Consider the following 15953-nt stretch of genomic DNA (forward strand, 5'->3'; position numbering starts at 1 on the left):
CATCCACCAAAACGCCGAGGGACCGATCACCAGTTTGTCAACAACTCAGCAAGAAGGTGTGTCGGCCAGCCAACTTCCTCAGCGTCGACCGAGCAAATTGCAAAGCCAGACCACATCATCGCTCACCTGTCCGGTAGACAGGCCGTCTCAATGCATTACAGAGGACCGAGAACATCGCGGGGATCATGGATGTGTCCGATTTGTTTAGCAGTTGCAAAAAGGGCGACATTTGTAGAGTCAGGTAACCAACGGCTCAGCTGACGTTTTGGCTTGCTTGTCTCTACCTGTGTGGCGTTATGGCTGCAGTTATGTTGAGTTTTCATCATAAAACAGCAGTTTTAATTTACTGGGCCTGCTCTGAGTGGATATATCGCAGCGAAACTCAAAGCTAACGGCACTGTTTGCAAACAAACAGGAGGTAAACACGTCAGGCTGGGTTGCTAACATTAGCTTTGATGACCCAGCTTGTAACTTAAGCTAACGTTTGTAGGTCAGCTCCTCAGTTTCCAGATGCAACGTAGGTAAGATCCTATCTGTCAGTAAGGGGTGCTTACCAGCTCGGTATTTGGAGAATTTACTTCCTGCTGTCAGCTATACATCTTAGTTTTGGAGTAATGCAAGACACGTCCTCTGCTTTGGGACAGACAGGTGTGTCCTGCAGATTACTAAGAAAGTAGTAATTAGTCAAGACAAGCCAACACAGGACTTTTCTAAACTATGCAGCTTACTGAGACAATACATTTATCCAGCACTGTGGAAAATATGATCTGTCATGTCAGTTTAACACAGCAGTGTTTGCATGAATGTAATCTATAGATATAAACCTTTTTTTTTGCCATGGTGCTAAGTAATGTAGGTCAAAATCAAAGAGGGTTTGTAATATGCATGTAGCTGTGTAAACAATGCATCTTTCATTTTGCTCCAGTTTAACTTTCACTGAACATGTCTGACGTTTTGTATGCACTGAAGTCAGCGGCTCATATGACAAGTTGTGATTCACTCATCTCTCTTTTCTCCTTCACAGATACCTCGTTGAACAAAGAGACGTGGAACTCAATGTAAGGGATAAATGGGACAGCACCCCTTTGTAAGTACTTGTCCGGCCATAGGCGTAGATTTCAGGGTGGGGGGTGCAGGGGACACGCCACCTTCAATATTTAGAGCTGGCTAGCCCACTCAGTGTAAAAGTCCATAGCACAAGCAGGCAGTCCAAAAATGTATCTGAGGCATATAAACATCCTTTATATACATGGATAACCAATGTGTTTGCTTCATCAGGGTGTGTGAATGCTTGTCAACAACATCCTTGCCTTGGTCATTGGTTAAAAAGAACATGTGGTTTGGTGTCTGTGACATCTTGAGTATTGTAAACCCACTCAGCAACTCACCAGACTGAGATCAAAGTCACTGATAATGAAGAGAAAATAGGGAGTGCTGCACCGGGTTAAGGGTCTGTGTAGTTAGTTGTAAAAAAAAATAATAATAATAATAAATCAGGTGCTCTTCAAGGATGGGGCAAAGAGTCACTTAGAGTTAGAAAACAACGATGGGCCAGCTCACTCAGTGTAAAAGTCCATAGGATAGGTAGGCAGTCCAAAAAATGCGTCCGAGGCACTCTGACTGTAATTAAAAATCCTTTATTAATACAGGAATAACCAACACTTCATCATGGTATCAATGTTAGAATGAGTATTTGTCATGCACATGTGCAGAAGACTTCTATTTTCACATTTACACCTTAAATTCACACAGAAAAAGCACAAATTGTTGCATCATATTTAACAGAACAAAGGAAATGAAGGGTTTGGTGCTCAAAATTTTCTGTTGAAGGACCCCAAAACCGCCGTTTCATATGTGTCTCCATATGTGTTATTGAAACAAAATGTATGCCCTTGTCTTTGGCTAACTCAGCATCATCATCCTAACAACTAAAAATGTGAATGTTCTTGTTTTTCAGGTATTATGCCTGCCTCTGTGGCCATGAGGAGCTGGTCCAGTACCTGTTGGCTAGTGGTAAGGTTGTTTTTTAAGTAAGGCAAACATCATTTTCAACCACGTAGAGCCCTTTGCAACCTTACAGAAAGGTGCTGTGTAAATAAAGTTAGAGTTATTATAATAAAAGCGACAGTGTGATGTCATGTTGAGCTTTATAATCACACTGAAATGTTCTGTAGTATAATGATTTATGTTCTTTGCTTTGCTTTCAGGTGCCAAGTGTGAAGCCAACACGTTTGATGGCGAGCGGTGTGTGTACGGCTCTCTGAGTGATTCAGTTCGCCGCCTGCTCAAAGACTATAAGTGCATCAGTGTCCGTGCTATGCAGCGGGATGATTTTAATTACTTCCTGCACTCGTAAGTTGGCCATCCATGTAAATTATCTTATCCCTTTACAGAATAGTGCATTCTTCTCAGCTGTTTTAGTAGCTTACAGTAAAAAACAAACAGGAAACGGAATGGAGAATAAACTGCAAAGCGCAGAACAGTAGCTTCACAGTCTGTGTGTAAACCTGCCCCACCTGCATGCCTCTGTTTAATCCCAAGGTTTGTGTGTTTTTACTGTAGGTTACTGGAGCAGGGTCAGCACAGTGACGTGAAGTTCCTCGTTCATGGCCAAATATTCACGGCTCACAGATGTGTCCTCAGTGCACGCTCAGACTACTTCACTGATATGTTTGAGACCAAGTGGAAAGGGAAGACCTTGATCACCCTCAAACATCCTTTGGTAGATAAAAATATATATTCTGGTTGATTTACTCTGTTACTGCATGTTGTCGGCTTTGTTTTTAAAACCCTGATTCCAAAAAAGTCGCGATGTTGTGTGTGTAAAACATATATATAAACAGCATGCAATGATCTGCAAATCATTCTTAACCTATATTCAAGTGAATACAGTACAAAGTGAGATATTTAATGTTCAAACTGATAAAAGTAATTGTTTTTCATACATACACACTCATTCTGATTTTGATGGCTGCAACATGCTCCAAAAACGTAGATATGGGCATGTTTATCACTGAGTTGCATCACCTTTTCTTTTAACAACATTCAGTTAACATTTTGTTGAAGTTTTGAAAGTGAAATGTCTTTCTCAAGCTTCACAAGCGGCCCCCCAAAACCTTAAAGATTTAAAGATTGTGTGGGGAAGAATGGGCCAAAATCCCATCTGAACACTGTAAGAGATCAGTTTCACCATACAGGAAGTGTCTTGAAGTTACCATTGCAAACTAAGACATCTCCAAATAATAAATACATTTAAGTTGGCGTGCTCAAAACTTTTTCACGGTACAATTTCTTTATCAGTGTAGTTTTATTGAGATAATACCTCTAGCTGCATTCGAAATATGTTTAATGGAAAAAAATTTGGCATGTTGAACACTTTTTTCTTGCACTGTATGTTAAAGGGAATGTGCAAATCATTGCATTCTGTTTTAATTTACATTTTACACAGCGTTCCAACTTGTTTGGAATTGGGGTTGTCGATGGTCGTGTCTTGCATGCAGCTGTACAGGCATATTGTGTCCACATATCTACACTTGTATGAATAAAAGCCATTTTAATTTCAGATCAACCCTGCAGCTTTTGGAGCCATCCTGCAATATTCATACACAGGTGGGTGTGTATTATGGCTGCACATATTCAGGATTATAATTGGTGTCAGTTTGAAGACTTATTTTTTTAATGTGTCAGTAACAATTGGATTAAACATTCCTAATGAAAAAAGTATTTTAATGACATCTACACAAATCTTTTAAATTTTAATTTTGTATCTGAACATTGTCAACCAAAATAAATGACCCAAAAAATTTAATCAGAGAACCAGAAAGTAAATTATCAGGCATATATTTCTGATTTGATTTGCCATATAACCTGCATATCACTTTTGCTTTTGGTATCATGATATTCATCAGCATCAATCATGATATTTTGGAAGCACATAAAGGGAACGCTACCTAAAAAAAGAATTCCAATCTGTTATTTCTAATGCCTAAAAAACTTCAGTAAATATCTGTGAACATGAGCCGCTTTTTCTCAAAGCCAACAACAGGAGAAGTAAGCCTCAAACTTAGAGCATACTTATCTGTGTATGGTAAGCAAAAAATTAAAAATATCCACGCTGTCTGTTCTCAGAACATGTTTTATTGTCTGTACTGAGGGTACGTACAGAGTTTGGCAAGCGAGCGGTTATGTATGCAGCTCCTTATATGTGGAATCTTCTGCAGAAGGACTTAAAGTTACACTCTTTGGTTCTTCTCGGCTGTTTCAAAGCACTGTTGCAGGATTTTTGTGCACAATCTTCTATATGTCAGTGTCACAGTGTGTCTTAGCTGCTCTTTGTAATCACGTGTAGTTGCCGTTTTTGTGTTTTTTATGGTTCATTTCTAGTATACAGTACAGGCCAAAAGTTTGGACACACCTTCTCATTCAATGCGTTTTCTTTATTTTCATGACTATTTACATTGTAGATTCTCACTGAAGGCATCAAAACTATGAATGAACACATGTGGAGTTATGTACTTAACAAAAAAAGGTGAAATAACTGAAAACATGTTTGATATTCTAGTTTCTTCAAAATAGCCACCCTTTGCTCTGATTACTGCTTTGCACACTCTTGGCATTCTCTCCATGAGCTTCAAGAGGTAGTCACCTGAAATGGTTTTCCAACAGTCTTGAAGGAGTTCCCAGAGGTGTTTAGCACTTGTTGGCCCCTTTGCCTTCACTCTGCGGTCCAGCTCACCCCAAACCATCTGGATTGGGTTCAGGTCCGGTGACTGTGGAGGCCAGGTCATCTGCCGCAGCACTCCATCACTCTCCTTCTTGGTCAAATAGCCCTTACACAGCCTGGAGGTGTGTTTGGGGTCATTGTCCTGTTGAAAAATAAATGATCGTCCAACTAAACGCAAACCGGATGGGATGGCATGTCGCTGCAGGATGCTGTGGTAGCCATGCTGGTTCAGTGTGCCTTCAATTTTGAATAAATCCCCAACAGTGTCACCAGCAAAACACCCCCACACCATCACACCTCCTCCTCCATGCTTCACAGTGGGAACCAGGCATGTGGAATCCATCCGTTCACCTTTTCTGCGTCTCACAAAGACACGGCGGTTGGAACCAAAGATCTCAAATTTGGACTCATCAGACCAAAGCACAGATTTCCACTGGTCTAATGTCCATTCCTTGTGTTTCTTGGCCCAAACAAATCTCTTCTGCTTGTTGCCTCTCCTTAGCAGTGGTTTCCTAGCAGCTATTTGACCATGAAGGCCTGATTGGCGCAGTCTCCTCTTAACAGTTGTTCTAGAGATGGGTCTGCTGCTAGAACTCTGTGTGGCATTCATCTGGTCTCTGATCTGAGCTGCTGTTAACTTGCCATTTCTGAGGCTGGTGACTCGGATGAACTTATCCTCAGAAGCAGAGGTGACTCTTGGTCTTCCTTTCCTGGGTCGGTCCTCATGTGTGCCAGTTTCGTTGTAGCGCTTGATGGTTTTTGCGACTCCACTTGGGGACACATTTAAAGTTTTTGCAATTTTCCGGACTGACTGACCTTCATTTCTTAAAGTAATGATGGCCACTGGTTTTTCTTTAGTTAGCTGATTGGTTCTTGCCATAATATGAATTTTAACAGTTGTCCAATAGGGCTGTCGGCTGTGTATTAACCTGACTTCTGCACAACACAACTGATGGTCCCAACCCCATTGATAAAGCAAGAAATTCCACTAATTAACCCTGATAAGGCACACCTGTGAAGTGGAAACCATTTCAGGTGACTACCTCTTGAAGCTCATGGAGAGAATGCCAAGAGTGTGCAAAGCAGTAATCAGAGCAAAGGGTGTCTATTTTGAAGAAACTAGAATATCAAACATGTTTTCAGTTATTTCACCTTTTTTTGTTAAGTACATAACTCCACATGTGTTCATTCATAGTTTTGATGCCTTCAGTGAGAATCTACAATGTAAATAGTCATGAAAATAAAGAAAACGCATTGAATGAGAAGGTGTGTCCAAACTTTTGGCCTGTACTGTATATTAACATACTTTTTGGCTTTTCTTTGTAGTAATCTTATTTTGTGTTTTATATTGCTTGTTTTAGAGTTTAACATTTGTATTCTGTTTTTGTTTAGTTCTATGTTGTCTTATATTGCTGCCGGTCATGGCAAGGACACTCTTAAAAAAGAGATTTTTAATCTCAAGAGGTTTCCTGGTTAAATAAAGGTTATTTAAATAAACTGATTCATTAATTTAGGATGTGTATAAAGTCTGAGTCTGAGTCTGAGCTTTATTCTGTTGTAGTGTTTTCAGTCCTGAAACAGAAAATGTTTCCATATCCTCTGAACATTCCCCTGGGTGCTCTCAGTGTCAGCTATAACATCTTTCCCAATTCACTGTCAGTGGAGCAGCCCCAGACTTTATACCCTATGACATCACAAATTTGAGTTAGTGCTCTAGTTTTCCGATATGGTTGAGAGTTCATGCTCACAATTTTTTTTGGACTGTCTTAAACCATAGTAATAACATGTCTGAATTTTGAAAAAAGGGCATAGTCCCTGTAATTTCACTGAATGTTTGCTTCAGGGCGCATTTTAAGTGTGTTTAAACAATAGCGAGGGGCCCATATTAACACTGAAACAGGTTTTTCTGCTGTAGTCGATCCCTCTGTTCATACTGGCCCTTAAGAGAGCCCCTCTGAACATGTAAGTGTAGTGTAGGTGAAGTTAGTTTCGGTGAAGGGGGACAAAATCCACAGTCCTTGTTCTGTGAAACACTATGTTAAGTTTGTTTGAAGCTAATGTGCGGCTTCTGATTGAGACAAATCAAGTGGGTATCTTCCACAGTTACAGTCAATGAGTTTGTTACAGTCCCCCTACTGCAGCCCAACAAGGAAACACTGTCCAGGACATGCAAAGAGGGAAATGTGCTTTAAAAGATTAATAGAACTCAGACTGGTTATGACAGGTTGGATATTAACTTCAGTTGAAGTTTAGAATACATGTATATTAAATGTAATGACATACAAACCGCCATGCTCATACTGGTCTCCTGTATGTGTAGTTCTGAGTCTAAATGGAGGCAAAGAGTTCAACGCTTTTCCTCATTTCTTTGTTTGTTTAACGTTACAGGACGAATGGATATTGACATAAGCCTCGTGGAGGACTGTAGGCGACTTGCTAAACAGTGCAAAATGGATGATCTGATCGAGGAGCTTGAGAATAAGTGCAAACAAGTGTATGAGTTTGGTAAGACAGTACTTTTGGTTCACTTTCACACTGCTAATACATGCATGTGTTTTAGCGGTGAGATACAAGTAGTTGGTCGGGTCTAAAAATACCAGTGCATATTTTAACCGCAGTGTCTCATGAAATGCTTGACTCTTGCATTGACTTTTTTACCACTCGAGTGATGTCCGTCTTGTCTCTTTTTTCTTTCTGTCATTACACTGAAGTGTCCAACAAGCCAGGAATCTGTGTGAAGGTTCTCAGCCTGGAGCCTCACAGCTGTCAACTTCAGGAGAACATGGCTCAGTTAGCAGACTGCGCACTTCCCATTGAACTAAGAGTAAGGACATGATGGCAAGAAAACACTATGGGGCCTATTTGAACAATCTATAGCACATGGTTTAGAGCAGTGGTTCCCAACTGGTGGATCCCAGTCCAAAAGTGGGTTGTGGGTCTATTCTGAATGGACCGCAGGTGACTCACAAACAAGTCAAGTTTGTAAAAAACACACTGAATTTCCAACGCTAGCTTTTATTTTGAAGGGTCATTTCCTGTTTTAGAGTGAGTGAATAACAGACAGCTTCTCAACAGAGACAGCAAACTAGCTCGACAACGTGGTCAAACACAAGTATGATGCTGAACCACTGGTCTAAAGTGCATGACGCAAGTGGGTTTAGGGTATGTCCAGCTCTACTTTTGCTAGTTAAACAGGACATAATCTGGGTGCAAAGTAAGGCGCAAGAGGCAAAGGAGTTGTATTTAGTCCTTTAATTATTCATTGGTGTGTTTTGGGCATACAATGAATTCAACCAGTCAGAGTTTCATCTTTTAATGCCTGCACCTGTGCCCCATGCTCCGCTATTTGCATAGCAAATTCAGCAAAGAGGAGAAGCGAGTGACTGTCTGCTAAGAGTGATGCAGTAAGAGCAGTCATGTGAATGCAACAAAACTAAAAACTGTTGTAGTAAACACGACAGAGGAAACAGAACTAAACTTTTAGCTCCTGATATTATCAGTGAAGTGAGGTTGCTCCTCGTGTGTAGATGCGCAGTGTCTCTTTTCATGGAGAGTCAAACAGCAGCTCTGTAGCTCTTCCCTGCTTTCTGCTATGCTCACATTTTAGAGGATCTAATAAATATTTTCCTCATCAACAATGTATTATTTCACCCACCTGTGTGCGTCCCTGTGTGTGTACGTGTGTTGTGAACCTGCCTACGTAGGCACATCTTACTATCTGAACAAAGCACCTTTTAAAAAGCAGGAAAATACTTCACCATTCTGATTTTAGACCAGTTTTTGTTGGTAACTAGCACAGTCACTTTCTGCTGCTTCAAAATAGCACTATGCCAACAATGCGCCTGACCACACCTCATTTTAAGACCTACACGCCCATGGGCACACAGATAGGCGCAAGTACATTTGTTATTCACACTGGCCTTGAAAATGACAACTGCATCAGTCTGAAACTAGAAATGACAGATGCATTTGTGCCCCGTGTAGGATAGAGCCCTGTAGCTGCCTGCTGCAATTCAATAAGCCTATTTTGACTTTGTTTTTTCCTATTGATTCTCCCCAGGTTGGATTTGGTGAACTTCCCTTTAACAGAGTCGACCGCTTCCCCACTTATCCCGACATCTGCTTTAGAGTGGATGGTTTTGACTTCTTGTGTCATAAGGTATGAACCACGAAGCTCACACAGCATTACTCAGTCACATTAAAGACCCCCACATCCTGTTCAAATGAGTATCAAAGTTTAAGTGTGTGTGTGTGTGTGTGTGTGTGTGTGTGTGTGTGTGTGTCTCCAGGCGTTTTTCTGCGGACGTAGTGATTATTTTAAAGCCTTGCTGGAGGACCACTTCAGTGAGGGAGAGCAGCTGCAGTCCCAGCCCAGCACGCCAGTGATTACTTTACACAACATTTCCCATGAGATATTCATCCACGTCATGTATTACATCTACACTGACGACACAGAGGTTGGTGCACAGTTTCTGTCTGTTGATGCAAACTTGTCATTCAGTGAGAAAATTGCAAATGACTGGTTTGTCAGTCTGCCAGCTGAGGAGTCATAAGAAAAGACGCTGAAACACAAGCTTCACCTTTAGCGACTAATTTGTTGCTGAAAAACCAGTTTCCTACTGTGAGGCGTGAGCTGATAAAAAAAGATTAACAAGCATGTGGGAGGGGTGTCATGATTATACAGTTTAGCTGTTGATTTTTTTTAAATAATTAAGGGAACACTTAATCATCACACTATAACACCAAGTCAGTTAAACTTCAGGGATATCAATCTGTCCATTTAGGAAGCACAAGTGATTCTGAATCAGTTTTACCTGCTTTGGTGCAAACACAGCAGGTGCAATAGAGAGGCAAAAGCAAGAGAACTTGGTTCTTCTGGCATGGCTCCACAGTGAGAGGAGAATCTGAAAAAGCAGAACGTTCTCCATGGGTTCATTTCATAGGGGGAAAACTACATCAAAACATCTGTGTACAAACTCTCACACAACTCCTGCAGTATGATCCAAGTCTCATTTATCCTAGACTCATAAGTCAGTCTTTAGACGCTTTGCTTAACTAAAGACTGATGACTTTCTCCCTGATTTTGTGTTTAGATGGGCGGATACAATTTCAGAGTTTAAAAAAACTCCCTACTTTGCAGAATCAATAGTAAATCTGCAGGGCGGTCCTTCGGTGGCTCGCTGAACTCTTGTGCTTGTAAACATAGTCCCACTAGAAACACGTGTAGCGGTACAAAATGGCTCAGCCGTGCTCGCAGAAAACGCCGTCAAAGTTCAGTGGATGTTTGTCGCGTTTGCGGCGACACATTCTCGCCAACTAAAAGAAACAAACATAATCTTTTACAAGGCCATGACTCACCCGTCTGGCCGGACTATAACGTTAGAGGGAATCGCCTTGTTGTTTACAAATACTTCCGGGTAGAAAACCAGCAGAGCCTTTAGCTATATATATAGTCTATATATCACATTTTTCACATCACTCTATCACCGTTTAGACTAATGCGATGTTTGTAAAGTCTATAAACACAATGATTGAACAAACATTACTATTTACGTGTGCACGTTTAGCTGGGCTAACCGTTAGCTGTTAGCCCTGTTAGCCGTTAGCAGTGTTTGTAATAGGTAATAACTCATTAAACGGTCCATGAAAAAAAATATCTTTTCCAGCGGATATCTTAGTTACAACATGATTGAGCTAGCAAAGCAGTTTTGTTTTGCTATGTGTGGTATTTATTCAGTTTTGGGAAATCACGATGTCTAGAAAGCATCAGTGGCTGCAGCTGACAGGGACAGCTAACAGCAGCAGCAAAGCTAACATCAGGACGTCATCTGTTAAAAGCCTCCCGTTGTCGGATACAACATGAAACTACTCCAGTTAGCTCAATCATGTTGTAACTAAGACATCCGCTGGAAAAAATATTTTCTTCACGGATGAGCACACGTTTGATAAAACGTTAAATCTCTCGGCATCCATTTTCAAGCTCTCCGTGTGTTTGTTTCCTTGTGGACGAGAAAAGGAGGAGCGCACATTTCCGAGAAGGCGTGTCCTTTTCAAAAATGCAAGAGGCGTTGCTTTGTTGCCGGCCGTTTTCGCCGGTGTGTTAAACACACTTTAGAAAGGAGTGTCCCCAGACTATCAGAAGGCGGAGATCTCTGATTGTCTGGTGGCGAGACTACATTTATCCAGTCGTATGCTCAGGACCTCCCAAATTCATCATCCAGTTGCTTTAAAATGTCAAAATTTGAAACACATGAGTACATGCACACTCAAGTACCTTGTTTTGGCACGTATAAGTTTGAACTCTGCTGAAGTGGAGCTCATACACAACTCAGGGAGCGCTACTTGAAGGTGAAAGTGTTTTATATTGTAAAGGTTTAGCAAAAATGCATGTGTTTGGGAAGTATCAGAGTTTTAACAGATGTTTTGATGTAGTTTTAGTCTCCGTTTACTTCAATTCATGAAAATTGTTCATCTTTTTGGGTTCCCTGTTCACCATGGAATCATGAGGAAAACAGTTTTCCTCCCAAATTCAAGGTAACAAGCAGTGAGTAATTTATAAAGCAGCTATAATCAATGTTTTTACATTAACAATGGATGAAGTGACTAACATGTAAAAGGGCGTCGCTCGCCCTCCAGTAACCTTAGTTATCATGTGTCTTCACATGTTCACACCCTGACATGTTTGCATCCTTGACCTGTGTAACATACTAAATATATAAACTCTATATTGGGTCAGAACATCCACTAAAAAGTATGATTACATTTTCGTGTTCTTTAAAAAAATATGACTTGATGCTCATCATTATCTGAAAGCTGACTAGATTGTTTTTTTCTTTCTTATGTCTAGCTGATAACAGATATCGTGTTTGACGTGCTGTGTGTGGCCGACATGTATCTGCTGCCGGGGCTGAAGCGTATTTGTGGCAAGGCGCTCGCGAAGACCATATGCGAGGACAACGTTATTTACATGTGGAAGATGGCAAAGCTTTTCCATCTGTCTCGGCTGGAGGATCACTGCACCGAGTTCATGGCCAAGATCATCGAGCGGGTGGGTGTCTGTGTCTCTGTGTTGACAGTGGAGGGGGCCTTTGTTTTGGCTGGACAACATGAGAGTGTGCGGGATGTTACAGCTGGTGACACTTCATGTCTGCATGTTGAATATGAAGCTGGACCGAGCAGGCCTATATTGTGGTTGAGGATGAAGACTGGGAGCAGGGGGGAAGTTAATGCTCTGGGTAAGAATAGCTCAGCATGTAATTCCCCCCACATTTTGTTGTATTTGTAGAGAATAAAACAAGCAAGATTTAATGTATAAATTGGTGAGCTTCAGAGGGGCTGGTAGACAGATTTTTTTCACCTTTTGACAAAGCCAAGCCAGCTGTTTTCTCCTGTTTCCAGTCTTTATGCTAAGCTAACCACGTCCCAGCTCTTGCTTCATATTTAGCAGCAGACATGAGAGTTGTATCTTCCCATGTAACTCTTGGCAAGGAAGTGGTATTTCCCAAAATGCCACAGTATTTGTTTAAAGTGTTCCCAGAAAAGTAAATGGCTTTTAAACATACTGGAAAAACTTGACTGCCCCTTTTAAGTCTGTCATCATCATTATACCAAAAGTCAAAGCAAAGACAGGCCCCTGAGGTCATGTAATTATACTTCTTGTTGTGCCTGTAGCTAAATCCCCAGTTTTTGCATTTAACACCTTTGAGTTGAGGTTAATGTTATGGATGTTCTGGTCAGTTTCGCCCTCAGGATTAATTCACACTTGTGTTCCTGTCTAACCTGTCTGTCGCAGCTGGTGGAGCAGCCCGAGTTTGCAGAGATCATCAAAGAGGACGCTGCGTCGTTGGAGGAGCGACACGAGACCGACTCCGTCCCAGTGGTGGACGAAATCCGTTACCACATCGCCAGCAACGTGCAGACGTACAGCGCGATCGAGGAGGCCAATCAGAAACTGTATGCCTTGGAGGAGCTGCTCGTCAGCATCAATATCAACTGCTGAGGGGTCGGCAGGATTGGGGTTTGCGGCTGCAGCTGCCGCGGAGTTTGAAGTTTTTAAGGTGGATGCTTTGGGACGGTGGTAGTGCAAAACATCTGTAGTAGTGAGAGAAAACATATGGGTCTGTATGTTAGTGGGTTTTATTTTATTTTATTTACAGTATATTGTACAGAATATATATTTTCAAGGATTTTCTGATGCATTTTCAGAGAAAGCTCTTAAAAGTTTCTTTGAGTGAGACACATTATAAGATACTTGGTAAAAAGTACTGCGAGATGGGTTTTGGAGAAACTGTGTATGATATATTTACAACAGAATTTCTTTCAATTGCACATGCATGGATTTATTTTAGGCATCCTTTGTAGCTGCTAGAATTTAGACGACTTCCTAGACATTAATCTCTTTTAAAATGTACTTTTGTCCCAACAAAGTTCAGCACCAGCCCTTACGTCGAACTCCATTAAATTATTTTTTTATGCCAAACGAGTGCACGTAATGCATTGACACCCACTTGGGTAAAAAGGCAAACAGTGCGGTATGTTCACTTTGTTCATTTAATATTTTTACCTCTAACTCCTCATTTTATTCATGAAGAATGTAGCCTTATGATGTATTTCATGCGTAGAAGCATGCAACATTTATTTTGGACTTGACCCAATTTGGCAGCTGAACTTCACCACACTATTCAACCTGTGACATTCCTCCATTGTGACACTTACTTTTCTTACACTTATCCCCCTCTTACATGTTCCTCGACTTTGTTTGAACCTGAAATGGTAAAAATTTAATTTCCTGCTGCCTTGTATGACAGCAAACCTCTTTTGCCTAGCGTGTGCACAAGAAAATAAAGCTGTTACTGAACTGTTCGCATGTAAAATCCACAGAGTAATATTTGAAGATTTGTTTTCTTAATGTTGATACTCATTTCTGAGTCTCACCCAGCTATTAATATAATAGATGAATAACTGCTTTTGTTTTTGGCAATTAAATGTGGTATTGCAAGCACAAGTAGTGTTTTATTCCGCAAATCTCATTAACCTTTACGTGTGTCAATGTGGCTTTCTAAAATTGAATTGGTTTTACTTTTCAATTCATAATGAAATTACCATGGCTGTACAGATAGCATTGTCACCACCAGATATCTCATAAATTATTAAATGGATTGCTTTGAAATTTGTTGCAGACAAATAACTTTAATGCCTCTCACTGATGATGACGATGATGATCTGTAATCATACTGATGATCCTTTGACTTTTCATCTAGCGCCATCATCTGGTCAAAATACAATTTTGTCCAACTTTTTGGTTTATAAACAAATATCTGCTGAATAAATGACATTAGTAAGAATCAGTTTAGTTTAACTCCCCCTATTCAGCTTTCATAATATACATTTAATGAATAGTTTAAACACACTAGAATGTAGTTAAACAGATAGAAGGCCTTTAAGGTGTTTATTAATGTAGAATATTTGTCAACAGTTTCTCATATGAAGACATTTTATACTTTTAAAAATTCTACTATATTCATGTCATTTATGATCTGTTTATACACCACCCTCCACTCCTGTATAGCTGTCTACAGAAGAAGGAGGTAGGCTGTTGTTGAGAAATACACAAACATCTGCACGGACAGTCCACCCCCAAATCAAAAGTGCATATATTTCCTCTTGCCGGTAGTGCCATTTATCAGTCTAGAATGTTTCGGTGTGAGTTGCAGAGATGTCTGCCTTCTCTCAAATATAATGGAACTAGATGGCACTGTGCTTGTGGTGCTCTATATCTGCTGATTGTATCACCACACAGAAGGAGGCGTACATCTACTGCTAGCTCACCTAGCACCACTGAGCAAGCTGACATTACATCTTGCATTGTCACAAGCACGAGCCTCTAGTTCATGAGTAGATGCACACGCCCTTCTGCTTGGTGACAGGGTTGGCAGGTGTATTGTGATACAGGGCTGTGGATTATCTTGAGTAATCAGGTCATGACTTCTTGACAGAGACATTGTCATTGACAGTGCCACATAGCTCCAGCAAAGACAGATATCTCTATGGCCGACATCTCTGACACTCTGCAACTCACACCAAAATATCTAGACTAACAAATAGCACTACAGACTTTTTTCCATTATTTTAAACTTCATATTAACAATTTCAACACAATGCATCCAGTGGTCAATGCATTACGTTTGCACACAAAGTGGAAAGCAATGACCAGGAACTATAAATGAAAATAATGTGACGGGTAAGCACAAACCTCAGCAAAAGATGTAATCGTAAAAAAGCAGAGAAAAAATTGATACAAGTATGAACAAATAGCCTACATACACACAAAAAAAGTTGAACGATTTGCATAAATCAAAATTTTTGATTCTTTTTTTATTATATGTTTTTAAATTTAATATTTTAAAATATGTATCTGAAATCTTGAAAGCACGACACGAGGGCAATTTTGTTTTATGAATATAAAATGTAGCTAAAATAATGACCAAATTAGTTATATATTGTTCAGTCTTGGGGAAATTTGGATTTTTTAATATCATGAACAAATCATGTTCTTTAAATGTGAAATGGGCAATTTTAATTTAATTTTATTTTAATTTTGAATTTCTATTTATGCACTTATTTCAAGTTTTCTTTTATTTTATGTCTATTTTAATACCACTAAATCTAAATGAAATTCGGTCATGTACACACATTGAAAGAATAATAATAGCACTACAGGTAAGAAAAAATATCTAATTATTATTTGGGGGTGAACTGTCCCAATGTTAATGCTAACATGCTAATCTAAGATGGCGAACATGCTAATCATTACATCTGCTTAACGTTAGCATGTTAGCTTAGCGAACCTAGCGGACCTTACATTTATAGTCTTATCATGTTAGCATACTGACGTTGGCAGTTAGCTCAACCGTTAGCCTCACAGAGCTGCAAGCATGGCTGTAATACGGTACTTTACAGTGTTTATTTGGAGTGGAGTAAAGGTAGGACATTTTTTATTGACTAAAATAAATGCAGATACAGTTGTATGAATCAGAGGAACACTCCATGACTGGACATTTTAATATCAAGTTTGGGAAGCTACCTTAAGATGGCGCCATTTCTCAGCTATTCGTCCCTGTGGTTGTGGCGAGCCTCCTCGGTAAACCTCACATCTTTATGCTTTGTGACGAACAAATGAATTCATCACCCAGGTCTCTGAATTCATGGGAACATTTTCTGAATGGGACTG

At 40.1% G+C, this 15953-nt stretch overlaps 1 protein-coding gene across 1 annotated transcript; it reads left to right on the forward strand.

Annotated features, from left to right (window-relative positions):
* The first annotated feature begins 26 nt into the window (after positions 1-26).
* Positions 27-13724, forward strand: abtb1 (ankyrin repeat and BTB (POZ) domain containing 1). The gene is made up of 12 exons (XM_033628549.2): positions 27-241; positions 1025-1087; positions 1958-2013; positions 2208-2352; positions 2563-2722; positions 3564-3609; positions 7112-7228; positions 7435-7547; positions 8784-8882; positions 9013-9180; positions 11571-11771; positions 12516-13724. Exons 1-12 carry the CDS (start codon positions 186-188, stop codon positions 12720-12722), a joined length of 1431 nt encoding a protein of 476 aa, XP_033484440.1. The 5' UTR covers positions 27-185; the 3' UTR covers positions 12723-13724.
* The last annotated feature ends 2229 nt before the right edge of the window (positions 13725-15953 follow it).

Source organism: Epinephelus lanceolatus, chromosome 8, assembly GCF_041903045.1.
Source record: "Epinephelus lanceolatus isolate andai-2023 chromosome 8, ASM4190304v1, whole genome shotgun sequence".
Classification (NCBI taxonomy): Eukaryota; Metazoa; Chordata; class Actinopteri; order Perciformes; family Serranidae; genus Epinephelus; species Epinephelus lanceolatus.

Bases quoted from the DNA above. Each gene is read 5' to 3' on its own strand.
- abtb1 (XM_033628549.2), top strand. From the start codon at position 186: ATGGATGTGTCCGATTTGTTTAGCAGTTGCAAAAAGGGCGACATTTGT. The intron at 2,353-2,562 runs GTAAGTTGGCCA...TTTTTACTGTAG, and splicing joins TTTAATTACTTCCTGCACTC to GTTACTGGAGCAGGGTCAGC. The intron at 9,181-11,570 runs GTTGGTGCACAG...TCTTATGTCTAG, and splicing joins TCTACACTGACGACACAGAG to CTGATAACAGATATCGTGTT.